Here is a 27,123-nt window from a genome sequence, read left to right on the forward strand (position 1 = left end):
GATGAGGAGAGGGCACTAGTTTTATTCTCATTTAAAGAGTACATTTTAATGGATGTAAAAAGCATTTAGCACCTTAGATACACACTTTTGTGTGATGTAATTATAAATCAAAATAAATTAAGAACATAAATAAAATGATGCAAAACAGGCGAGTTAATGTTATTACTGTATGAGAAGCATTCTTCTTTTTTCCTAGATATTTAAAATTGTAACTAATATTGCATTAACCTATGTTTTGGCATGTCGTTTGCCTTTTTGTGGGGATGGGGAGAGGTAGTGTTTTCTTGTGTTGGTTTGGTTTTGGGGGTGGGGTTAGAGGAAGCAGGCAGAAACCAGAATTAAAAGGAAGCTAAGGCTTCAGTCCGACAACTGGCTCTATACAGGCAAACCCTTGCACCCACAAAGAGCCTTCCTGACTATGCATTTACAGTACTCCATCGTGACAGAATTGTAACACCATTCCTAAGTGAGCAGAAATTTTGTACCGTGCATGATTCAGTTGTTATTTTTACTACAATATCCCAGAAAATTAAGACTAAACACATGTGGCATTTGAAGTTTGGGTCAATATTTTTAAAAATATGAACTTAAACTTAGGCTTCTATAAGTACATTCAGCTCCCAAATAAGTGGCCTAATTTTCAAAAGTTCTGACCACTCAGCAACTCCAACAGTTGCTCTGCACTTTTGAAAAATCAGACCACTTGGGGGAACCTAAATGTTGATATAAAAACCTAACTGTAGGCTCCTATTTTTTAAATCCTCTGCCTTCAAGTTCTACTGTTTTTGAGATACCCACCCACAAAAAAAGCATCTTAAATTCTTGTACTTAAACAGATTTTGCTCAAGCTTAAGATAAAACAGAATATATTTGAGACAATTATTAGCATGAGAAAATGGAGGGTTATATGTCTATGTAACTTTAACTATAAAATTTATGGCTTACATATGCTGTACAAAAATAGCAATGTTAGGACCTGATCCTGAATCTGATTCTTGTGAACAGCCATCTGTTCCTGTGCAGAGCCCAAAAGACGACAGGGGTCCACCTTCATGGATCAGATTGCAGGGTCCTCGTTTACTTTATCAGCAATAATATCTTGTTGATGCCTCACTTACATAGCACATCCAAAATACTTACTTGCAAAAAGGTTTGTTGCCTTTACATCCGCAAACAATATCCTTTGGACAGAAGCCTTCTGTATTACCCAAGCAATTATCAAAGTCGGCAATGCCACTGCAATTGGCTGTAAATTAAAACCAAAACCAACACTTCAACTGTAAAGTAATGCAGATGAGCATGCTGTATATTTGTCTGCATCAGAAACTCAGGATTTATGTGAAATAATCTTTAAACTGTAAGTTTTACCCCCCAGTGAATAAGAATTGCTGTTTGATAATTCTGAACCACTTTGAAATCTCATTATTTCCTCCTTTTAAACAAGAAGCCTTACCCCACACAAGTTATTTTATTCTGAATCTGTACCCTACATTCTCATTTGTCCTCCATTAACCAGTAAATCATACTCATGATATGTAGGTATTATGATTTAATGTGTGTGTTGCCATACCTGAATTTCTCTCAATGTCATTTAAACCTTGCTAGACAGCAGAAATCATGAGGCCTGCAAAACCCGTTAGAGGATCAGACTTTTACCTTTATTACAGAATATTTTTAATTAGATTTTTGGCTGACAGCTGACAAAATCAAGTATGCAATAGCATACTAAATACATCTAAGTATAGAATCAATGGCAGGAAATGATGTCACAATGAGAATGGCCACTTAGGATATGTCTTGACTACGGAAGTAATGGTGTCATGGGGTGTCACCCTCATCGCTGGACTAGCGCCTCCTCTTGGTCATGCTGAGGATTAACTTGAGACCAACACCCAGGTCCATTGTCTGCACATTGGCACTTTGTCTCTTGTTCCAGCCTATGGCTCCTCTCTCAGCTCGCAGAACTGCAGCGTCCTCTTTGCAACTCACCCCTCCGGCTGTGTCACCATCCAGATTTCCTTCAGTGTTTCCTCCTTCGGAAACCTCGTGCAAGGTTAGTAGAGTCCATGATTTGGGGAGATGTATCCAAACCTAGCACCTCTATGAGGACATGTCCAAGAGGGAATGAGAACAGGTATATTGGTCCATTACCAGTGACGCTACACTGATTGGCATTACAATTTGTTTTGTTGGCACTTTTCACTTTTATTAACAATTGTGGTTAGGCTGCCTGTGTTTATTTTTAATAAAGTGTGTGAGTGCCTGGGAAACAGAAAAAAGGAAGTTTATACCCTGCTTATCAGAGGCATACTATCTGGTTGCTTGTGGTGACTTGCAAACCAGCTCGGTCTTTGACCCACTTGTAGCAAAAGTTCTCCTCCTTATCCTTACATATACTGTGCAGTGCACAGAATACCCAACAACATGAATAGCACTGGGCATGCTAACATCCAAACAGGTTTGTAGGCAGCACCATCTTGCCTTCAGGTTGGCAAATACACATTCTACTCTCATCCTGCAACTACTCAGTGTGTAACTAAACCTTCTTCTGCTAGGTGTCCTTAAATCAGGGTATGGGTTCATGAGTCAGAGCAAGAGGATAGGATACATCCCTATATATATATTATTAGGAGGGAATAATGTCCTTTGTTGTCCAGGTAGGTAAATGTCATATCTCCTGAGCACCCTGGCATCATGTATCTTGCTGGTGTGGCTCATGTTGGTTTTCATATATCTCCTTCTGCGGTTGACCAAGGGCTGCATAATGAGCAAGTTAGTATCCTTGTGCAACTTGTGGTGGGTATATTCATGTGCACCAATGGATACATGCTATTGATGGTCCCAGCACAGTTTGAGAATCCAATTCTCTCAAAGCCAGCTATTATTTCAAGGTGTGAGTGGTGTGTCCGTGCAACGGCACCCCCTCTGGCCAAGTGTGGCACAGCCCCTGGGCCCACAGAGCCTAGCAGGGCTGTCAGTCTATTTCTGGTGCCCCAGGAGTCTGAAAACCCTTTCTATACTCCCAAGTCCATCAGGTGGTTAGTAGGGGAACCAAAGCCTGCCCACTCCACTAGGTTCCAGCCAGTGGTGCAAGTAGAAATCATTTCTCTCCGGTACTGCACTCATGGGAAGGACACAAGGGGGGGCACATGACCTCCCCATGTGACCCTCCATGTGACTCCTCCCCACCCCGCCCCCAGCCCGGGGCCCCCATGCTCTCCCCATCCCCTCCGACATCCCCCTTACGTGTCTAATATTTTGTAAAATGATGCTTTTGGCCCCTGGTGCCACCTGTACTTCCGGGTGTCATTGAGGATCCAGCAGTACCTCAAATCGAAAACTTCTTAAATGAAAGAAGGATAGGAAGGACAATCACCCCACTTTCACTTAACACACTATCAGTGCCTCCCCTTACGTCCAAACTAAGCTTCTGCCAGCTAACCTTTATCTAAAGGTATGTTCACTACCAGTGTTAAACCGCTGCCGTGGCAGCACTTTAACATGGCTGTGTAGTCGTGGCACCAGCGCTGGGAGAGAGCTCTCCTAGCGCTATAAAAAAACCCAGCCCCACGAGGGGAGTAGCTACCAGTGCTGGTGCAGTCTACACTGCCACTTTACAGCACTGAAACTTGCATCACTCGAGAGAGAGAGAGAGAGAGTGTGTGTGTGTGTGTGTGTGTGTGTGTGTGTGTGTTTTCACACCCCTGAGCAAGAAAGTTTCAGGGCTGTAAAGTGGCAGTGTAGACAAGGCCTAAGTATTGCTCTCCACCAGGCACTAGGAAAGCAAATATGCTGCACCATCTGGGTTTGATGGAAAAGAGGCATAGAACTGTGTGTGCCATGTGCATTTTGACAGAACTACAGCCCAAATTGTTTTATTTTTTTCCTCAGCATGACATACAAGCAATTGATCAAAATCACATTCTCTGATCTCTTGGGGCCAAATCCTGTTCCCATTGAACTCAAAAGAAGTTTTTCTATTGAGTTCAATGGGAACAGGCTTTGACATTTGAAGAGGAAAGAACAAAACCACTCAAGCAAGGGCTATATTGCTTATACCACTGGCATCAAAGACTGCTGACTCATGTCAGAAAGTCAGCAGAGACCTGGTCTTTGTCCATTACAAGGGAGAAATCAGAAATCAATGAGGCTAGAACAGTCTTTGTACCATATACATCTCATAAGTCCATCTGCAAAGGATCAAGGAAATATGAAGGCTCCAGATTACGTTAAAGTCCTCAGTTCCTTGGTTAGAGTGCTCCCATCAGTATATGTTCATAGTCTAGAGGCTGGAGTAGGAATCAAAACCACTGTTTAAACACCTTGCGTCCCCCCAACCCCTCCCTTCTTGAGGACTCCTGACCAACTTAAGAACACAATACATCTGCTAACAAACTTAAACAAAGCCTTTAAGTTTTTAGCATATGTATTGTGCTGTTAAACCCATATAAAGAATGAATGCCCTCCCTAGCCCTGTTCTGCTCCTTTAAGGAGCAGAGTGCAGCTCCACACTCCCCCACAGAGGGGGGCTGCTAGCCTCCCCAAATCTTTCTGGTACCCTATACCTGCTAAAAATCTCTTGCTGGTACTGCGTACTGGAGCATACAACCCTACTTGCACTCCTGGTTGCAACTCAGGGCTCTCGAGCTAGGTAAGCAGAATCAGGATTCTTTGACTCTGACAATGCCCTGAGCTTTTTTCCCTATCCTCTCCTGAATCTCTGCAAGCTCTCCTGCCTGTCCCCTCCTGCGCTGTTGTCTTTGGGCAGCTCGAGTAGCTTGCTGGCAGGAGCTCCTTTCTCCAGTCTGCTCACTCCTCTGGTAGCCACCATGCCTCTCTGCTTCCCAGCCCTTTTAGCCTCTCAGCTACTGTGAGGCTTCCAATCAGCAGTGGCCAGCAGTGCCTGTATTAACCCTTTGGTCACTGGTCCAGCGTGGGGTATATAAACCCCATGACACAGGGATATTAATCTTCACCAGCTATGGGTAGACCACAGCAATCGTCGCCTCACAAACAGCCATCCATCACACCACCAATGGTTGGTTTAATATCCAACTGGTTAGCCACCAACTTCTAGAAGTTTGGGGCAGCCTGCTTCCAGATGCCAATGGCAACCCACTTCTGGATTGGTATGGGTGCCCCCATGTGTCTCCTGGTGCTGAAGGGTCAGGCCAAGCTCCTCATGTAGCTCCATGAAGGTGTCCTTCCTCATGCAGAAGTTCTGGAGCTACTACTGGTCATCCCCATATGCATTACAAGGTATTCCCACCACTCTACGCCTGTGGTTCTGCCCCAGAACCACGGGTCAGCATGGGAATTCCATAGCTATTAAGCTCACATTAGATGTCTCTGCTCCACCATGTCTGCATGCAGCCCGCATGATCTCCTAATCAAGACTTGCTGCTTCCTTCTCAGGCAACAAGTCACTGCAGAAATGCCTTCTCTCTGCCTCCAGTTGTAAAAACAGATGTTGCATTAATGCCAACAGCTAGAATAGGTCATGGTCCTGAGCTGGAGCCATGACTTGGCATCTGCTGGAATGGTGGCTGCTGACAGAAGTGAGGATCATACAGTGGTGGAAGTACTTTAGTTACTGCATTGGTGAATTCTTATGCACAGGAGCCCAGGGAGGATACAAGTCCTCTCACAATACACTGGGAAAAAATTCATAAAGCGGATCAGACTAGGGCAGCACTAAGACCCATGGGATATGCCCCCAGAAATACTAGCATCTAGCTTGGGTTAGTGCAGTGCCAATGTGGACACAGATATGTAGGTATTATTCAAGTGTGACTTAGCAGCATGGACACGCCACATCCAGGCTTCCCATATCTTGCTGCTCAGACCCAGGTGAACTGCAGTGAAGACATACCCTTAGACTCCAGACTCCAGAGAGGCAATAAGAACATCTATTCCGTTGCTTTAGGGAAAGTAAGGAGGAAATTAAGAGAGAGGGACATAAGATATGGGGGGACACAAAGGGTAGGGAGGGTCCCGCATCAAAGTACATGATCAGACCAGAAATTTCTCATCAAAGATCTCTGAGAAGGGTTGGAAGTAATTTGGAAGCATTTGAATGAAAGAGAAGACTAATACTGTTTCTACAGCAAACTTACAGTCGACAAAGCACAAATGGAAGCAACTGCTAGAGAACAAAAAAAGAAAGGTGAAGCTACATTTGTTTTTTTGTTTTTTTTTTTATAGATGTCATGAGAAAACATTAAGGGAGTTAAATAAACAAAAACACACACATTGATTTGCAGTTCCATTAGCATGCAGATAGAGGTGGGATGGGTTTCCTTTAAAAACAAATATATGCTTAAGCACTTTGCTGGATTAGGGACCATAGTATTGAGCACCTTGTAGGACTGAGACCATGTAACATCTCCTGTGTAAAAAGAAAAGGAGTACTTGTGGCCACTCTATGCCTGCGGGAGAGCTCTCCTGCTGGCATAATGAACCCCCCACGAACAAGCGGCAGTAGCTATGTCAGCGGGAGAGTGTCTCCCTCCAACATAGTGCTGTCCACACCGGCACGTTTGTCGGTGAAACTTTTGTCAGTTAGGGGTGTGCTTTTTCACACCCCTGACTGACAAAAGTTTTACCAACAAAAATGCCAGGTATTCTTACATCTCATGTGCGTACTTTTCTATAGATTATCATAACCTTGCCATTGCAGAATTCAAAAAGCTTAAAATGTCTAAGAAGAACATATACACATTGTTAGTTACCATAAAAGCATCCTTACATCTTTACTTTTTTCTTATTTCAACCTCATTTCCACCTAGCACAAGAGAAGAATGTTGTCCACTAGGACAAAGTGTGAATAGGTAAGCAGGACTTTGCTTGAAAACATAATTTGTCTATATTGCAAAGAAACCCAAATATTTCTTACGTTCTGAAGCCTGTTCCGTCAGCAAAACACTCGACAGTAAGACAATGAGAGGTAAGAAGTCGCTGAAATTGGACATTGTGAAGCTGTTACAGGAAGAGATGACTCAAATTCTTCTCCTTTATTTGTTGAGCAGCTGTTAAAGGTAACAGCTGTTACTTTTGCTTATATCTAGCAGATCAAAGATCATGGATTTTAAACTTGGTTTACAGCATCCTTCCCTGTACATAATTACTAATTAACCTCTCTCTAATAAATTTACTGGCATTTTTTCTAGCACATACATCTTCTATGGTTACTAAATAGGTCAATAAAAATCTTTACTATTAACCCCTTTCTTTCTGAACTCTTGAAATCATATGTAAATAAAATCACGTTAGTGGCATAAAGGGTTAAAGAGATTCAATAAGAACATTTATTTGTTTAGCTTTGTTCTTTCTTTAATGTAGCTTTTCACAACAATTTAGTTTTCTGAGGACTGAAATACCATGGGTGAAATTTAATGGCCTATGATATGCAGGAGGTCAGAGTAGATAATCTAATGGTCCCTTCTGGCCTTAAACTTTATGAAATCTATGAAACTGAAGCCTTATTAACACCATGAATATAAAGCATTTCATTAGTAAACATTTTTAGAATTGACAAAAAGATGTATAACGACTGTAGGAAAAAAAAAATCTATCTTCTTCCTATTTGGCACAACTTCTGTTTAACAGTTACCAAATAAGAGAAGAGAAAAAGAAAAAAACAATGTCAAACCTAAAACATTCAGTAACACATTTTAGTATACAATATTTCATTTTATGATTAATATTTGTATGGCAAAGATTCATGTATCTTACTTCATGACACAAAGGCACCCAAAAAGTCTGTAATATTTAATTTCATTGGACTGGAAGAAGAAGAACACTGAAAGAATATCGTGGCCTGCACCTATCAAGACATCTTGATGTTAGCTATAGAGCTAAGGTGATTCTGCAGGTCATTGATCAAAAAGCCATTTACTCAGGAATAAATGCACTAACATGGCACTGCTGTCAAGCCAATAATGGGTTCCAAACATTTTCCCATTTGGAGTTTAGAAATGCTGAGAAATTTTCATGTAATTATATTTAAAGGAAGTGGGCTAGCTCTTTAGGTGCAATTGAGCTCTGCTTGATACAGTACCCAGTGGAAATAAAGGTGGCTTTACTTTATCTTTTAAAGCACACTCCTTTCAATCTTGGTTTGGCTGGGCTCATTTTGGCCCCGAGCACAACTTAGAGCAGCTCAAGGTTGCTCTCATATGTACCTTACTGTAATGGTCCTTAAAGGACCTTTCTGGATGCCAAGCATTGTTGGAGTATAGTACCACTCTTTCCATATCTCTTTCCCCTGGCCATACTGAAGGACATAAATCCACACCGTGTTGAGGTCAAACATAGGAGTTTATTATGTACAGCACTGACGGAGTGTCACTTCACTTATTAGGCTCAGAGACACCGTCAATCAATTGATTACAATGGAATATATGGATTTTCCATGGGTGGGGAAAGTGACAGGGTAGGCTGTCCCACACCCCCGGATAGGTTTAGCTGCAAGACATGATAGCACAGTAACCAATGGTCAAAAGGTTACATATGTTGGATTCAATTTGGGGTCCATAGGAACGAAGTAGCTCCTTTGATTGTCCAAAAGATACATATCTAGGGGTAAAAGCAAAGAAAAAGTGAAAGTATATGGCAATAAAGATTGTCTTTCAAGTTGCTTATTTGTGTTTTAAGGCAGGCATTGGTGCCATGTGAAAGGGAGGTGGAAGGAGGCCATATCTTATACTGACATGCTTGAACCTTTCATAAACTCAAGGTTGGATGTATGGGAAGAACATCTCCCTACAGAAGAAACTGACACAACAGAAACAGGGCTTCTTTGTTCTATTTGCAACTTTGAATAAGACACAATTATTGCCCCCAACATCTGGCGTTTTGCTGACCAGGCATATCTTAGCAAAAGCAAGGTTATCTTTAGTTATTCTGCTTTCTCTTAGCTATTGCTAGGCCTCTGACCTCTTGACCAAACTCTGGACTTTGGGCCTGTACACAAATCCATATACCAGGTTATTACATCAGCAATGGATTTTAACCCTTCACCCACCATAGTTTGGTTATAAAACATGTTCATGACATGTTCAATTTTTTGCTACGATTTCTATGGCTGACAATATTTGCACTTCAATTTTACCATCACTTCTCCCAAAGTTTAAAATGAAACACCTACATCTTTACTTTCTAATGCACATACTATTGTCCAAGTTTATACATCTTCAATTCTATTTCTGAAGGGAGGTATTTACAATTCCATGTTCTTTGCCCTGAAGTTTCCAGTAAGAGAAGTTGATAATTTCTGTTGCATAAGAATTTCCCCTGAACTTTGTTCTTTCTGTACATGAGGAAATAAACTTAGATTTATTTCAGACTGAACTTTAGCTTTATTCAGGTCACTGTCACAACACTGTAGCCCTATTGACTTCAGGTGGAATAAACAAAGATCTTACACTTATAATATGCCTTGCATCCCACAGGTTCACATAGCACTTAAACTGACATGCAAACTATAGAGAGGGATCATTTATCCAGCACTGAAAAGCAGCCACGATTTTAGCAGCATACAAAGACACTATATAAAAGTGTGTGATAGTAGACCACTACTGAGCCTGAAGTGCAGAGGGAATGCAGGGAGGCAGAATGGACCAAGGCAGAATGGAACCAGATACACCTGCAGGAACACTGGAAGGACACACTCATGATTTTCCTGGGGTTGCTCTTTTGGAAAAGTTAATGCAGGGTTTGGGCCAAGGGGAGTTGTACCAAGAAAGATAAAGGTATCGATGCAAGGGTTCTCATAGGGTATGTCTATACTGCAATAAAACACCTGCGGTTGGCCTATGTCAGCTAACTTGGGCTCACAGGACACAGACTGTGCCGCTATAAAATTGTAGTGGGGACGTTTGGGCTCAGGCTGAAACCTGGGGTCTGGAACCCTCTGTCCAGCCTGAGCCCAAACATCCCCACTGAAATTTGATAGCACCACAGTCTGAGACATGTGAGACCAAGTCAGCTGAATCGGCCAACTGCAGGTGTTTTATTGCACAGTAGACATAACTAAAGAAGTCTGATCAGACCCAATGTAACATCCTTAAGTGAAATTTGGTCTGGACTCTGGGATTAACATTCCTACATGATAAAAAAAATGCCATGGAATCTTTAATGGTCACAAGTGGTCAGGAACTTGATTTCATAAATCCCATCTGCAAGACAGAACCTCTTGCTACGCAATGCCTCCTAACCTCCATCCCAGCACATTGGTTCAATAGCAAATAAGAGAAAATGTGCCAGCTATAGTGTGGACTGTACCAACACTACTTCCTGCAGTTTCCCGGCATTCCTGTAGGCCTCTTATCCAAGAACTGAGCCAGCTTAATGTGGTTTAACATGTGAGATCTGATGGGATCACAACACAAATGGGAATTGACTGGGTGTCCTCTAGACTGAGTTTGTTTTCTAAATTTGAGGAATTAAAGTCTCTCTAAAAGAAGAAAAAAATATATAGTTGATGGGGAAAAAAATTTAGCAACTATTCAGAAATACATTTACTTTGGCCCGATGATACAAGCTGCTCTAACCAGGAAAGTGGGGTGCAAAGAATTATCACAACTTGGCAGAGACCCTTTGGTAGGCTGAAAAAAAATCTCATGAAGGGCAAATTCTCTTAATTCAAAAAAGTTGCAGAGATGTGCATACTGCAGCAAATAGAGGAAGCAGAAGCTAAAAATCTGCACAAAGACACATGGAAAGATGTATACTCAGTATGAAATAGAAAAGAGAGGAAAACAAGCAGAGAACTTTAAGACTGAGAAAAGCTAATTGCCTGATCAGGCTGCAGTGAGGAAAGACAGATGTTGGACTGCCCTTATTGTCCTTTTCCTCCCACACCTCCTGGCCAGCCATACTTTCCATACATCTCCTCCCCTCTGAGCCCTGAATCATCTTGCACACCCAAGACATCACTGCTCTCCCCCTCATGCCTAATGCTCCCAACATACTGGCATGTCTCCCAATTCACTTATCTTTGTGATAGAGTCTATCCCCTACCCGAAGAAATTACAGGAGAGAACACTGGGGACAGCCCTCTGGTATCCCCTTCTGGGCAGAGAACACAGAGCTGGTATGATGGAAAGCAACTGCTCCCCGTAAATCAACTGAGTCTAGCTTCCCTGTGTCTTTCTTTTTCCAGTCTCAATGATTGATTTCAGTGATCCCAACAGCCTACTATGGCCATGAACCTGAGGCAGGGGAAATGTGAGTATTGTGATGATGATTTCCATTGTGACTACCCATCTGCTCAGGGGCTGCTGGTTTAAACGAAAGTAGTAGGTCACAAGGATAAGTAGGAGTAGGATGTAACTAAGGCAGAGCAAGGAGTGGAGGCTAAATTACCACTTTAGTGAAGGAAAGAAAGAGGAGGAGGAAGAAACATTTTTGTTTCTTCCCTGTCCCAAAGTGCTTTTTGAAATGGTGAATGAGGAGGAATATCTCCCAAACAGCGGCCCAGCAGTGTTCCATCTCCCTCCTGGGAAGTAATCAATTCTCTGCCTCCTGCTCTCCACAGGTCTGGCCTTGGCGCTGGCGTCATGAGCTGTTTCCGAATCCGCCCGGCAGAGCCCCGGGACTGTCCTGAAATCCTGCGCCTCATCAAAGTAAGAGAGGGACAGAAGTGTGCAGGCATCTTTCCCTCAGTCAGTGTCTTTCCAAGTTTCCTTTTTAAAGCTTACTACTATTTCCTGTGCTAGGCGTAAACCCCAGTGAGCATCTTTATTAGCTACTTGTGTTAACGTGCTGGTGGATAATGGTACATAAGATAAATTAGATAGATGTCTCAGACAGTTAGAAGTAGAAGCATGAGGTGTAGACGTAACTCTTGCCTATCCTCTCTGATACACTGTCTTTTTGTTCCCCCAATCCATTTTCCCTTTTCACTCCATCCAAACCACATGACCACCTGCCCCCTTCATGTCTTTCTCTCGGTCATGTTTCCCATCCTTCCTCCAAGCTGCACCCTCCCGATCCTGGTCTGCCATGCTTTAATCCTCTCTGCCTTCAGCTCCTTTCATTTCTTCCAAAAGACCATAAACCATAATCCTCCCTACAAGATAAGTGACCTGTTCATGAGACCTTGGAAAAAAAAATCAAACTATAATCATGGAGCTACCAAGACATACAGCCCTATGCTAAACTTCACCCATTCACTCATACTGCTTTTCATTACATCCGGCCCCTTACAATGATTACTATGCTATATCTTTACACTGTGAACTCTGAGATAGGGACCTCGTCTCTAAACACCTAGCAGACTGTTGGCTCTGTACAAATACTGTAATCAATTACAATAAAGAATGGGAAGAAATTCAGTTTTCCCTGACACGTAGATTATAGAGATGATGTTCGCTTATGTTGATATAGAAATTTGTTGAAATGTAAGTTGGCCGAAAAATCTATTTCCTAAAAATACACTTGCTGATAGTTCGGCAAGGCCTGGTAAAATACGAGTAACGTGAAGTAAAGTGAGACAATTTAGAAAAGCAAGCTAGAGATAAGTTATGGCCTAAACCTAGGTCATGTTGTAAACGTATTTTGGTTCCAACTGGTTTTTACAAGTATTTTAGATAAATTGTTAATGTTTTGAACAATGCAATCTATATTGTTAGTTATGGGTATAGTATTTACGCAGATATTAATTAAAACGATGCTTCATGTTAACTAGCCAATGAGAAAGCAGAAAATATTTAATTATAGTAGCGGAAATACAGATATGGTAAAAGGTGGATTTAATGTTAATTAATTAAGTGCCATTATTATAGTTGATTATGAAAAGGATAGCACACTATTTTTATATTAGAGGTGCCCATCCTCCATCAAGGTTACAGAAAGGATTATGCCTCGTTTAGGAACTAATCACCCTAAATGCATCATTTAATTTTAGAATACGAGTATAAATGCATTGCAGGGTTATAATGTAATGCCTGTTTGCTTAACTATTTTATATTAAATAAAGTTTTTAATTTTATCACTCATTGTGCCATTCACAGTCCGCCCTTAAATTATATTTTCTGTAACCACCCTGGAGGCTTGAACCTTAAAGAATTCAGTTTGATTTTATTCCTTATTTTTAAATTACTAATTATGAACACATACATCAAAGGTTACATATGTGAGATTCATTAGTTGTTAGTCTCCCAAGGAGAGTAATACAAACCTCATCACTTGGCATTTTAAAATGCAGACTGGATAAAGCCCTTAGGATGGAATTCACTTCTTCGCGGATGGCCTATACCAGCCCCTCTGTGCTGTCAATGTCCCATGTTAACCAAGTGTGTGAAGGCAAAGTGACTCAGAGGAGTCCTTCTCTATCTGCTGTATACCATGCAGATGGGCTCCATGACAACTCTAAACATACCAGAATAGAGAAGCAGCCTAGGGTTTGGGCGTGTCTCTTGGATCCACACTTATGTGGACCAGTAGATAGGACCAATTACCAAGTGCCAACAGATTGCACTGCAGCTCTGAGTCTTGCCCATGTGCTGGAGGTGATGATAGATTCCATGTCCTCAATCCTACACCTAGCTCCCCCTAAAAAGCTTGTTTACTCACCTTCTGCATTGATCTTCTTTACAAGACTGCACAATGTACTCAATTTAATTCAGAGTTTGATTTTTTTAACTGCCCTTCCTAAGATCTGTGCTTTATATATATTTATAAAATCTATACAGGTTTACCAATGCCATAAAAATATTTCTCAAATAAAATACCCAATGCCCACAAAAAATATGTTCCCCTGACTACTTCTCTGTTCCCCTTTCTTTTTGATCACTCCTGAACATGGTTATTCTACCTATGCTGCACAACAAACTACCCTTCATTTCCTTCTCTGTGCCTTACTCCATGACACCTGCAATTACCTCCCATATCTGGTCGGAAATGCCTGCACTCTCTTCACAGACCTCTTTAAAAGTCCTTTCAACATGTTGAAAGCTATGGTGTTCTTCTGACAGAAACATTAAAAAAAAAAGGGAAAAAAGGAAGGGCAAAAGGGGCACTAACAAGAGTCCTGGTTAGCTTCAAACACAACCATTTTTCTTCTTGTTTCATACCATTTCCCATCCCTCAGTTGCACATTTTCTCACTAGATTGCAAACTATTTGGGACAGACCTTGTCTTCTTCCTCATCTGTAAAGTTCCTAACACATTTTGGCTGATAAATAATTAGTAGTACTAACACTCTGGCTTTGGGCATGGAGTGGTGAGTTTCACTTTAAGATTGTGGCAGGTCCTGACTGTGCATTAAGAAATGAGAGCCTGCAATATCCCCACCCTCTTTGTGCCCCTCTGGAGGGGCTAGTCACAGTTATTGTGGATAGAATTGGCCACTGTGGGAAGAGCTGAGGTGGGGACACAACCATGTCCCTGTCCCTTCCTGCCAGTTGAGTTGACCCACTGTGAGTGCAAAAGCATATACTATCCCATTTCAAAGACCAGAGTAACTTCAACTTCAGTGTGTAATACCCCTTAGACACAGAAGGAGTTAGGTAGAATTCGCACAGTGACAACCACTGCACAATAGCCCAAGTACAATCCCCACAATGTGGCCAATGGCTTACAGGCACAATATGGCCCTTACTGTTCATATTTCTCTCTCCTATCAGGCCTTTAACGACATCCTCTTCTCCAGAGGTGATGTGTCTAAGACTTACATCTAGAAAAAAAAAAAAAAACCTGATCTTGTTCCCAACTGAGTCCTCCAGTTGCCATTTTAACTTTTTGTATTTATTCCCTGTCTTCCCTTTCTAGTTTTTGACTGCATCTCACCTGCAAGCCAGGGAGGATATTACATCACGTACCCACAAAACAATGAAGGGCTAGTAAGGTTAACATGCAAAGGAATGATATAACATTCCTCTATGCAAGAAATAAGCCCAGATACTTGTAGGCTAAGCTAATATGCTTCTACACCTGTTGGAACAGTAATCAGACTTATGAAGTCAGCGCAAGTGATACAGCAATCCTTCCCACAGATAAAAGTTCGCCACCTTTATAAAGTGTTCATTCCTCAATGGTCCAAGAGGAGAGTTTCCTAATCAGTTCTGAAATTCAGGTGTTCTGCAGGGGTAGCTAAAATACTGCCATCTTTTGGAGTTAATTTTCACTAATATGGCAGCAGGTTTCTGGAAAATACTGAGCCACCCTTAACAGCAGCAATTTTTCATCATCATCTATAGAGTTCTGCTGATGTGATAAGACAGCATGCTACATCCTTCACAAAATACTTAGGAATGTTCTTTCTAACAACAAACAAAAAGTTTCACTAATCTGCTCAACTGCTAGTGATAACTGGGACCCCTGTATTGTGTTTCTAGCTTTACTATCAGACTTACTTCAAGACCGTTGAAGTCTTGGATGTAACAACTACTCTCTGCTTCCATTTATCTGTCTCACAAGTGTTGAGAAAAATCATTAGTCAAAGGGACATCATCAAGTTAAAAAAAGTCACAAAGTTTTTACCACCTACATGCCGTACAAGTGACACCTAAAGTTACTATAAAACAAACTAAAGAAAAATATTTTCTTTATTTTCCCAGGTAGTGTATAGTCAGTATCACTATTTCTTATATGTAGTTCTCCTGTTTGTTTATGTCTTTCAAACAAGGGAGATTTTGTTTAACAAAAAAATAAAAATGGAATTGTAAAATCACAAAAATTGGAAGGGGGATTTGGGATGGGGTACTCCATGAAACTACTTCTCTTTCTAAAGTTGACTAGATTTCAAGCTGACATCCTTTAATAATAATAAGTGCTTTACTATTCTGATAAAATGGTGCTATGTAAGTGTAAAAGTATTATTATGGTCAGATTGTGCTCAGTTTACAGGATAACACATATGCTGCAGTTTTTTTCATTTCCGTAGTGAATTAGAACATAGCAGATATAGAACAATAGTTTCTGCCTACCTCATTTGCAGAGCTCATGGCAGGATTGGGGCCTAAGGTAGCATTTTGCATCGAAACCCAAGTGTAGCCTAAACATTAATATTTTGCATAGTATTCTGTAAAGACTGCAACTATTGATGAAACCTCAAACTCCAATTTGTTCATCTGACAGGAACTAGCTGCATATGAAAATATGCCAAATGCAGTAAAACTAACAGAAAAAGGTAAGATTATACTCTAAATAAAAACACCTCTGGAAACCCATACATTATACAGTAGAACATCAGAGTTACGAACACTAGAGTTACGAACTGACCGGTCAATCACACACCTCATTTGGAATTAGAAGTACACAATAAGGCAGCAGCAGAGAAACACCGCCCCCCCACAAAAAAACCCCAACAGTACTGGGTTAAACGTAAACTACTAAAAAAAAAATAAAGGGAAAGTTTAAAAAAAGATTTGTCAGGGTAAGGAAACTGTTTTTGTGCTTGTTTCAATTTAAATTAAGATTTAGCTGCATTTTTTTCTTCTCCATAGTAAAGTTTCAAAGCTGTAGTAAGTCAAAGTTCAGTTGTGAACTTTTGAAAGAACCACCATAACATTTTGTTCAGAGTTATGAACATTTCAGAGTTACGAACAACCTCCATTCCCAACGTGTTCGTAATTCTGAAGTTTGACTGTATATAAAAGAACTATGTACTGTATATTTTTGAAAGATTATGATGAATATTGCTGTTGGAGGCAATGTGTTATAGTAGTTAGGACAGACAGAAAAACTGAGTTCTATTCCCATCTCTGCCATTAGCTTACTGCGACTTGCAGTTACACTTAGGCTATGTCTACATTAACACCTATGTTGGCAAAACTTATGTCACACAGGGGTGTGAATATTCCACCCTACTTGAGCGACATAAGTTACGCTGACATAAGCCCAAGTGTGCACAGCTCTACGTCGCTAGGAGAGCTTCTTCCGCTGACATAGCTACCGCCACTCATTGGGGGTGGATTATTATGTCAACGGGAGAGCTCTCTCCCGTGGGCATAGAGCGGCTACATGAGAAATCTTACAGCAGTGCAGCTGCATCGATACAGCTGTGCCACTGTAAGCTCTCTACTGTAGACATAGCCTTAGAGTCACACAGTCTGTCTCCTCATCTGTTGATCTGTTAAAAACACTTACCTCATTTAAAAGCTGCAAGATCCTCAGCTGCAAGATTCTTAAAAGTGCTGCATAAGTGTAAAGTATTTTATCCCTTCCATGTACTTTTCTTTTTGCAATTGGCTTTGTTTCCCCTGTCTGGTTCCATACTGAATTTGTACCGAGAGAACTGCAAATAAAAATTGAATGCTAACTTTTAAAACACAGAAATTTAAGTTTTATGTTGTGTGACAAATGGCATTTCTTCATCTGCCTCAGCCTAGTTATTTCTGGCCTTGATTAAAGGAGAGGACAGCAAACTAGGGTCCTGATCTTGTAGCCTTTACTCATGTGAGGAGTTCTACTGAAGTCAGCAAGAGTACTCGTACGAGCAAGGGGTGCAGGATCAGTCCCCTCAACATTGTTAACACTAGTTTAGGAAAATATCTTCCAACTTAGTTGCTAACTGAAACAGTAGGTGAAATAGTCAAACTACTTTTAAAGCTCCAGTTCCAGATCAAAAGTGAAGTGCAAAAATTGAGTTTTTATATTTAACACTTTACTGCTCTAAAACAAACTACCCCAAACCATGACCCTTTAATGTTTCTTTGAAGCACTGTTGCAGCAGTATTGGAACTGCTCATCGTGGGCCTGATCCAAAGTCCACTGAAGTCAACAGAAAGAATCCTATTGCCTTCAATAGGTTTTGGATCAGGCCTCATGGAAGGGCCAGTTCAGCTGTAAATTATAGTTTCTCATATGTATGTTTTGATAGTCCAAGAGCAGACACATTTTAGTACTTCCCACCCCAAATATTGATGTTTGAACATTTTCCATTTCACAACCTTAAATTTTTCTTTAGCTTTATGCTTTTTTATTAAAGATTTTTACAAATACAATCTAGTGCATTAATATCTTGACTCATGCTCCTAAATAGCTTTTATTCTCACCCTACCATACCTATTTCTTTTTTCTCTTATTCCAAGCTACCCCTTTTGAACACTCCATGCATTTTTCCGGAAAAGGCTGATGGACTGTAATTGTACAGCCAGCAGTAACTATTTCCAAGTACTCCCTCAGATGGAAAGCTACTTTACAAATATTCTTATTTACTATTTTTTTTATGCGGTAAGCCTGCCATTAACTTACAGGTTTTAATTTTAATTTTAGATTTGCTTGAAGATGGCTTTGGAGAACATCCTTTCTACCACTGTCTAATAGCAGAAGTGCCAAAGGAGGGACAAACAGGAAGTAAGCTAAACATGTTTTAAATATTTATCAATTGATTACCTCTAGCAATCCCTGATTACACAAAGAGTGACATAAGGGATAACAATACTGAGACAGCTGAGGCTGCCTATGGACCCATTATCTGACCACAGCAAGGGAACTTCATGGATTTTTCTTCTAGATATTTTAATAAAAAGTTCACTGCCATCAATGGATGAATGAACAGAGACTGAATTATCTTCTCTATCTAAAAGGTGTTCCCCGCCGGTCATAGCTGAGGCACACTGGTGATGTGATGTTCATCCACAATCCACATTCCACTTTGTTGGTCTTTAGAGATTGACAAGAGTGCAAGTTAGTGGTACTAATTCTGTGAATGTGATCAAATGGTAATAGAGATTAGAGTATTGTTATTAAGGCAAATGAATTTAATCTGAAACCTGTTCCTTATGAAGAACGCCTTCACCCAGTACCTCCATTACCTTTGATAATACATTCTGCCTTCTTGATTACACCTTAGTATCAGTAAGTATCTGAGGTTTCCTTCCTAGTATCTCAGATTTTACAAGTGCCTTCTGTGTGAAAAATACCCAAGACTTTTAAAAAACCCTGCAGTTTGGAGTGCATGCCTTTCGATACTATTAAAACAAATAATGGCTTTGTGGTGCTTGTTTGGTCTGAAATCTATGTTTGTTGCATTTTAACATGATTCAGTACACAGGAATTTTCACTGAGAGCTATCTGAGTTTATATCAAAAGTTTCCTTTAAAAGGTTGAAGGACAGCTATAAAGAATTGTATTGATATACTTTACATAAGCTAGCCAGGTTTCAGAGTAGCAGCCATGTTAGTCTGTATTCGCAAAAAGAAAAGGAGTACTTGTGGCACCTTAGAGACTAACAAACTTATTGGAGCATAAACTTTCATGAGCTACAGCTCACTTCAAAGGATGCATTCAGTGGAAAATACAGTGGGGAGATTTATATACATAGAGAACATGAAACAGTAGGTGTTACCATACACACTGTAACAAGAGAGTGATCACTTAAGGTGAGCTATTACCAGCAGGAGAGCGGGGGGGGGGGGGGGGGGGGCGGGGAGGACCTTTTGTAGTGATAATCAAGGTGGGCCATTTCCAGCAGTTGACAAGAACTTCTGAGGAACAGTGGGGGGTGGAGGGCGGGGAATAAACATGGGAAATCGTTTTACTTTGTGTAATGACACATCCACTCCCAGTCTCTATTCAAGCCTAAGTTAATTGTATCCAGTTTGCAAATTAATTCCAATTCAGCAGTCTCTAGTTGGAGTCTGTTTTTGAAGTTTTTTTGTTGAAGAATTGCAATTGTAATCGAGTGACCAAAGAGATTGAAGTGTTCTCCAACTGGTTTTTGAATGTTATAATTCTTGATGTCTGATTTGTGTCCATTTATTCTTTTACATAGAGACTATCCAGTTTGGCCAATGTACGTGGCAGAGGGGCATTGCTGGCACATGATGGCATATATCACATTGGTAGATGTGTGCACGTGAACAAGCCTCTGATAGTGTGGCTGATGTGATTAGGCCCTATGATGGCGTCCCCTGAATAGATATGTGCACACAGTTGGCAACTGGCTTTGTTGCAAGGATAGGTTCCTGGGTTAGTGGTTCTGTTGTGTGGTGTGTGGTTGCTGGTGAGTATTTGCTTCAGGCTGGGGGGCTGTCTGTGAGCAAGGACTGGCCTGTCTCCCAAGATCTGTGAGAGTGATGGGTCATCCTTCAGGATAGGTTGTAGATCCTTGATGATGCGTTGGAGAGGTTTTAGTTGGGGGCTGAAGGTGATGGCTAGTGGCGTTCTGTTATTTTCTTTGTTGGGCCTGTCCTGTAGTAGGTGACTTCTGGGTACTCTTCTCTTTGTCAATCTGTTTCTTCACTTCAGTAGGTGGGTACTGTAGTTGTAAGAATGCTTGATAGAGATCTTGTAGGTGTTTGTCTCTGTCTGAGGGGTTGGAGCAAATGCGGTTGTATCGTAGAACTTGGCTGTAGACAATGGATCGTGTGGTGTGGTCTGGGTGAAAGCTGGAGGCATGTAAGTAGGAATAGCGGTCGGTAGGTTTCCGGTATAGGGTGGTGTTTATGTGACCGTCGCTCGTTAGCACCACAGTGTGCAGGAAGTGGATCTCTTGTGTGGACTGGTCCTGGCTGAGGTTGATGGTGGGATGGAAACTGTTGAAATCATGGTGGAATTCCTCAAAGGGTTCTTTTCCATGGGTCCAGATGATGAAGATGTCATCAATGTAGCGCAAGTAGAGTAGGGGCATTAGGGGACGAGAGCTGAGGAAGCGTTGTTCTAAGTCAGCCATAAAAATGTTGGCATACTGTGGGGCCATGCGGGTACCCATAGCAGTGCCGCTGATTTGAAGGTATACATTGTCCCCAAATGTGAAAAAGTTATGGGTGAGGACAAAGTCACAAAGTTCAGCCACCAGATTTGCCGTGACATTATCGGGGATACTGTTCCTGACGGCTTGTAGTCCATCTTTGTGTGTTGGTGTAGAGGGCTTCTACATCCATAGTGGCCAGGATGGTGTTTTCAGGAAGATCACCGATGGACTGTAGTTTCCTCAGGAAGTCAATGGTGTCTCGAAGATAGCTGGGAGTGCTGGTAGCGTAGGACCTGAGGAGGAAGTCTACATAGCCAGACAATCCTGCTGTCAGGGTGCCAATGCCTGAGATGATGGGGCGTCCAGGATTTCCAGGTTTATGGATCTTGGGTAGCAGACAGAATACCCCAGGTCGGGGTTCCGGGGTGTGTCTGTGCGGATTTGTTCTTGTGCTTTTCAGGGAGTTTCCTGAGCAAATGGTGTAGTTTCTTTTGGTAACCCTCAGTGCGATCAGAGGGTAATGGCTTGTAGAAAGCGGTGTTGGAGAGCTGCCTAGCAGCCTCTTGTTCATATTCCGACCTATTCATGATGACGACAGCACCTCCTTTGTCAGCCTTTTTGATTACGATGTCAGAGTTGTCTCTGAGGCTGTGGATGGCATTGTGTTCTGCACGGCTGAGGTTATGGGGAAAGTGATGCTGCTTTTCCACAATTTCAGCCTGTGCACGTCAGCAGAAGCACTCTATGTAGAAGTCCAGTCTGTTGTTTCGACCTTCAGGAGGAGACCACCCAGAATCCTCCTTTTTGTAGGCTTGGTAGGAAGCTCTCTGTGGGTTAGTATGTTGTTCAGAGGTGTGTTGGAAATATTCCTTGAGTCGGAGGCATCGAAAATAGGATTCTAGGTGACCACAGAACTGTATCATGTTCGTGGGGGTGGAGAGGCAGAAGGCGAGGCCCCGAGATAGGACAGATTCTTCTGCTGGGCTAAGAGTATAGTTGGATAGATTAACAATATTGCTGGGTGGGTTAAGGGAACCACTGTTGTGGCCCCTTCTGGCATGTAATAGTTTAGAGAGTTTAGTGTCCTTTTTCTTTTGTAGAGAAGCAAAGTGTGTGTTCCTGAAGCAAATACTCACCAGCAACCACACACCACACAACAGAACCACTAACCCAGGAACCTATCCTTGCAACAAAGCCCGTTGCCAACTGTGTTCACATATTTATTCAGGGGACACCATCATAGGGCCTAATCACATCAGCCACACTATCAGAGGCTTGTTCACCTGCACATCTACCAATGTGATATATGCCATCATGTGCCAGCAATGCCCCTCTGCCACGTACATTGGCCAAACTGGATAGTCTCTATGTAAAAGAATAAATGGACACAAATCAGACATCAAGAATTATAACATTCAAAAACCAGTTGGAGAACACTTCAATCTCTTTGGTCACTCGATTACAATTGCAATTCTTCAACAAAAAAACTTCAAAAACAGACTCCAACTAGAGACTGCTGAATTGGAATTAATTTGCAAACTGGATACCATTAACTTAGGCTTGAATAGAGACTGGGAGTGGATGTGTCATTACACAAAGCAAAACGATTTCCCCATGTTTATTCCCTCCCCCCTCCACTCCCCACTGTTCCTCAGAAGTTCTTGTCAACTGCTGGAAATGGCCCACCTTGATTATCACTACAAAAGGTTTTTCCACCCCCCCGCCCCGCCTCTCCTGCTGGTAATAGCTCACCTTAAGTGATCACTCTCTTGTTACAGTGTGTATGGTAACACCCACTGTTTCATGTTCTCTATGTATATAAATCTCCCCACTGTATTTTCCACTGAATGCATCCGACGAAGTGAGCTGTAGCTCACGAAAACTTATACTCAAATAAATTTGTTAGTCTCTAAGGTGCCACAAGTACTCCTTTTCTTTAAGCTAGCCAATTATTTCACTTTTTATGTTCTTCTTTTCAGGTAGTTGCATTGTAGGCTATGCTATGTATTACTTTACGTATGACCCTTGGATCGGCAAGTTACTTTACCTGGAAGACTTCTATGTCATGGAACCGTATAGAGGTAACAAACAAGCTCGTTAACAAGCCTCACTCTTGATAAAAAACAACAACAAATAATTACTCGTTTACTCTTTCAGTATGAATTAGCTTCCAGCTTTCTCTCTCAATACCTCTAGGCAATACAGTTCTGTAAATAAATATCCTGCAAGTTTTATAAGGGAACAAAGCATGAATGTGTTTCCAACCGTTAGAGGACTTTGTCTTCTGAAACATAATATACTTGAATACTATTATTAATACATTCTGTGCATGATTCTGAGAACTCTTCAAAGAAATTATGTTGCAGAATTTTGAAACTTTTAAGGTGAAGCTAATATTGTTTTCTAATGTCAGTGAAAAAAGTATATTTTAATTTCTTATCATGTTTAAAAGTAAATTTTAATGCCTTTAAATTTAATGTAATAAAAGGATTAAGAGCTTGACCTGCAATAGAAGTGATATTGACACAATATAAAATAATTAACTTTTTAAAAAATTTCTCATGCTAACCCTTTATTTCAAGTACTTATGAAGGTGCTAAAATATATCATAATTACTCACAAATAAAAAAAATCAAATTTAAACAAATTCCAAAATTTCATAGAAGTACAAGTAATATCAAATGAAAATATTTTACGCAATAGTTTAAAAGTAGTACTACTTCACTGTAAATTAACATTTCCTTATGATCCAGTCAAAACACACATAGCTTAGTTCAATATATTTATATTATATATATTAAATATAAAATTATGATACAAAAATGTATATTTGCTCACTTCCAATGACATTTATTAGAAAAGTAATTCTATTTTCAATATAAAAGTTAAATTAATTTGAATTTCCAGTTAAGTATTTTAAAATGTCCAACTACAATTTCATAAAAATATATCTTGCTATGAAACTGTGTGTGTGTACTGATATTTTTAATGTTTGCACTATTTAATAGGCTTGGGCATTGGCTCGGAAATCTTAAAGAGATTAAGCCAGGTATGTATCATTTAAAACAAAGACTTACAAACACTACATAATTTAAATGGTCATCTCCCTCATTTTATGACCTATGACAGTGTAAGATTTTGATTCATAAAGTCACTGTAGAGTATGCTTACTACATATGATCAATTAATGTAACACAAACATGTAAACTTGTTTTCATATAGATTTCTTTTCCTGCCAATGCAAGTCTGTTCTCAGCAAAATTTTATCAAGTGATTTTTTTGTTTGATCTAGTGGTAAATGGACTCCTAAAGCAGTAGGACTTCTACATCTTCCACAGGGAGATTTTCCCTTAACTTAATAGACTCTCACAGTTCAGTTAGGACAAGCCTTCTGATATTTTGCTTAAGTTTCCCTATGCTCAATTTCACACTGTTATATACCCTGTTGTACCTCTTTAGGAACACACTAAGTAATTCTTCTCTGGCCTTCATACTTACTTTCAAATAATGAGGGGAAAAATCTTACCCCCTGCTCAGTGTGTAAAAAGGTCCCAGTAGGCAGCAGAGCTTGTGTGATTATGCTGGAATACAAGAAGCCCTTCAAGGCGTCTCCATTTATTGTGTTCCAATGACCTGGTCTGCAGAACAAGAGGGGTCTTAGATATGTGTCTAATGAGCAGACTAGGAAGAGTTTAATGGGTAAACTAAGCACCCCTGTGGAAATCAGAAGAGCAGCTGCAGCCTTCCTATTGCAGTAATAGATGTGGATATGCTCCAAGGCTTATGTTGGAATATGTCCCTACACTAACTAGGAGCAAGCCTCCCAGCCTGGGTAGACATGCTTGTCCTAGTGGGGCTTGCACTAGCGTGTTAAAAATAGGTATGTGGATGTTGCAGCACCAATGGAGGCACGGGCTAGCCATGAGAGCTCAAGCGACTAGCCTGAGCCTTCACCAGTGCTGCAACATCCACACAGCTATTTTTAGCACACTAGCACAAGCCCTTCTAATACAAGTCTGCCTATGCTGCCTGGGAGACTTGCTCCAAGCTGTCATGTAGACATACCCTTGGAGTTGCCATCCCTGGCCACCTGAGAATCCCTCTGCCAAGCCCATATACTAGTGTATTGCAGAGTTTCCAGGAATTGGACCATAGACTAGTTACACTGCCTTTTTTCCCTCAGTTTAACTAAGAGTGATCTAATCTAGCAGACTACTCGCTTGTTGGTCCTGTGAATGTCACGATGACAAAAGAGGGTAAGGCATCTCTGTGGAGAATTTTGGCTCAAACTGTTGCTATTTTCTTGAGTTCATCACTATAACATGTGCAAAAAGGCACTAGCTTGTTAGAGAACATGAACTGCTCTGGCACCTACTGTGTGTGCAGTGGCCTTTTGCAATGGTACCACTGGCCCTTTTCATAGATTGCTCTTTCTATTTGTAGATGAGTATGTGAACTAGTATTGGAGAAGGCATCCCAAAATAATGCCTTGCAAGTAATACAGAATGTTTACTTTTCAACAGATAGCAATCCAAACAAACTGTAGCTGCATGCATTTCCTTGTAGTCATTTGGAACAAGCCATCTATAGAGTACTATATGAGACGTGGAGCTTTAGACCTTTCCACTGAAGAGGGCTGGCATCTCTTCAGATTTAACAAAGAGAATCTTCTCAGAATGGCATCTGGAGAATGAAGGAAGTTCCCAATCACCATTCCAAGATTTGTGAGAGATTAGATTTTTAATCTGCAATCAGTTTGTCCTGCTTTTGGTTTGGCACAATACAACATCCGCTGCTTACACCCTGAAGTTCTAGTTTGTTATGCATTTAACAAGATTAATCAAGTTTATGTAAGTTCTCTGTTTTATGACCAGAAGCCTTTATTACTGTTAGGTACTATTAGATTTACTAAAGTTTCTTTCATTGGTTTGTTACATAGCTGGACACTATTCAAAGAGACCCCATGTTTTATCTCCCCACCTCACATTAAATATAAATAAGCTTGTGATACAATGCATACAGTACAGTAACACTTTAACAAATAGATGTATATGTTAAAGTGATCCTGCCTGCTACAAAAACAAGTCTTAAGTTACTAACCTTTTCCATGATGTGACATTATCAGTTTGATGAAGGATTGTGTCCTCATCTTTCAGGCAGGTAGTAGCCAATCAGAATTAGAATTTTTCACCCAGTTCTTCCTCATCTAGGGGGTGCAAGTAGGCATCCCCTGTTAATGAGCAATGTAGCTGGAGAACATGATCACCATCTAAGCTAGTCGCTTTGTCTGAAACTGGTCATTCACTGTGGCATTCATGGTCGGTTTTCATACTGGTGCTGCTACATCACAGAGAGCAAGGCGAGAGACATTTTTTTTCTTGTGATGCTGGTGCTACCATTAATGAATGATGAATGGATCCAGTTACCAGGGAGGAAGGAGTAACTAAGGAGAAGTTAAGATAGACTAGGCTAAAGTGACAAGAGGAGAAGATAATCATGAAGAGCCTATTAAGATGAGCAAACCTCCTGAAGGTAACCTTTTAGAAACTGCTGAGGAAGGACCCCTATGGGAACTTGCTGATCGAAGGCTTCTTCAGCAGACGCAACTCCAGCCAGTACTGTCTCAAACAGGTAGCAGCATGAAAAAGTTCCTCAACTGAGGCCTCCCGCAACTCTGCCCAGGACATGGCCACAGTTAGGATACAGTGAACTCAAAGCTTCTCTGGGGTAAGAAGTGAGGCATGGAAGGGAGCTGAAGTGCTGCATGCAAGTTTGGATCCTACAGAAAAATATATATTTACATACCTTCTCCTCTTTATGAGCCCCTCTGAACAGCATGAATGGAGACCTGGACTTGGGGAATATTTTAGATAAGGTAATGCGTATCTCAAACTCTAGGGAGACCCAGGTACTGCCACCACACCAAGTCTTGGAGTCATGGCAGAAGTTGGGAAGCAAGATCTCATTGCTAAGGATGAAGGCTGAGAGGCCACCTTGAAGAGAAAACTGGGGTACATTCAGAGAATGTTTCCCCCTGCAGAAGATTACATATGAGGGATTGCAAGCTACGGCTGCAAGTTTCCTGACTCTTTGGGCTGAGAGCATGGACAACCATAAAGGCCACTTTCCTTGTCAGGAAGACCATTCAGAATGGTAAAGATATGTTCCAACAGGTCAGAGTAGATGATCTATGGAGGGGAACTGCAGACTCTAAAGTAAGAGACTGCTTTCAGGAAACTGGCTAACACAGGGTGGGACCCCACTGGGAACCCTTTGATGGAACTTCTGAGGACACTACAGGAGGAGGCCTGGACCCTAGGGCAGCGAGTAGAGAACCTTTTGTCAAACCCATTCTGAAAGAATTCCTGATTGGAAGGGATATTGGATTTCCTGGTCAAGTTCCCATTGGATATGCAATACTAGGAAAAAGATAGACCATACAGCTATAAGCAGACATACCACTCTTCTTTCAGGAATAG

The 27,123-nt window shown here is 41.0% G+C and overlaps 2 protein-coding genes across 3 annotated transcripts in view; one reads left to right on the plus strand and one right to left on the minus strand.

The window, feature by feature from the left end:
• Window positions 1-25,180, minus strand: part of LOC114019422 — a 43,212-nt gene extending 18,032 nt beyond the window's left edge. The window contains exons 1-4 of one of the 2 annotated variants that reach the window (XM_043522095.1): window positions 24,143-25,180; window positions 17,095-17,242; window positions 6,896-7,028; window positions 1,141-1,246 (exon numbers count right to left, since the gene is read on the minus strand). In XM_043522095.1, the coding sequence (XP_043378030.1) occupies window positions 1,141-1,246; window positions 6,896-6,971 (182 nt within the window). In that variant the 5' untranslated portion in view covers window positions 6,972-7,028; window positions 17,095-17,242; window positions 24,143-25,180. Of the gene's footprint in view, window positions 1-1,140; window positions 1,247-6,895; window positions 8,578-17,094; window positions 17,243-24,142 lie in introns of both variants that reach the window. The other variant, XM_043522096.1, reaches the window with a different exon arrangement.
• SATL1 (spermidine/spermine N1-acetyl transferase like 1) lies at window positions 11,562-25,344 on the plus strand. The gene is made up of 6 exons (XM_043522097.1): window positions 11,562-11,666; window positions 16,084-16,135; window positions 18,223-18,303; window positions 22,624-22,725; window positions 23,653-23,693; window positions 25,168-25,344. The coding sequence occupies exons 1-6, from the start codon at window positions 11,562-11,564 to the stop codon at window positions 25,336-25,338; spliced, it is 552 nt and encodes a 183-aa protein (XP_043378032.1). The 3' UTR covers window positions 25,339-25,344.
• Window positions 25,345-27,123: the final 1,779 nt, after the last annotated feature.

Source organism: Chelonia mydas, chromosome 9, assembly GCF_015237465.2.
Source record: "Chelonia mydas isolate rCheMyd1 chromosome 9, rCheMyd1.pri.v2, whole genome shotgun sequence".
Lineage (NCBI taxonomy): Eukaryota > Metazoa > Chordata > Testudines > Cheloniidae > Chelonia > Chelonia mydas.

Bases quoted from the DNA above. Each gene is read 5' to 3' on its own strand.
- SATL1 (XM_043522097.1), top strand. From the start codon at position 11,562: ATGAGCTGTTTCCGAATCCGCCCGGCAGAGCCCCGGGACTGTCCTGAA. The intron at 11,667-16,083 runs GTCAGTGTCTTT...TTCATCTGACAG, and splicing joins GTGCAGGCATCTTTCCCTCA to GAACTAGCTGCATATGAAAA. The intron at 23,694-25,167 runs GTATGTATCATT...ACTTTTCAACAG, and splicing joins TCTTAAAGAGATTAAGCCAG to ATAGCAATCCAAACAAACTG.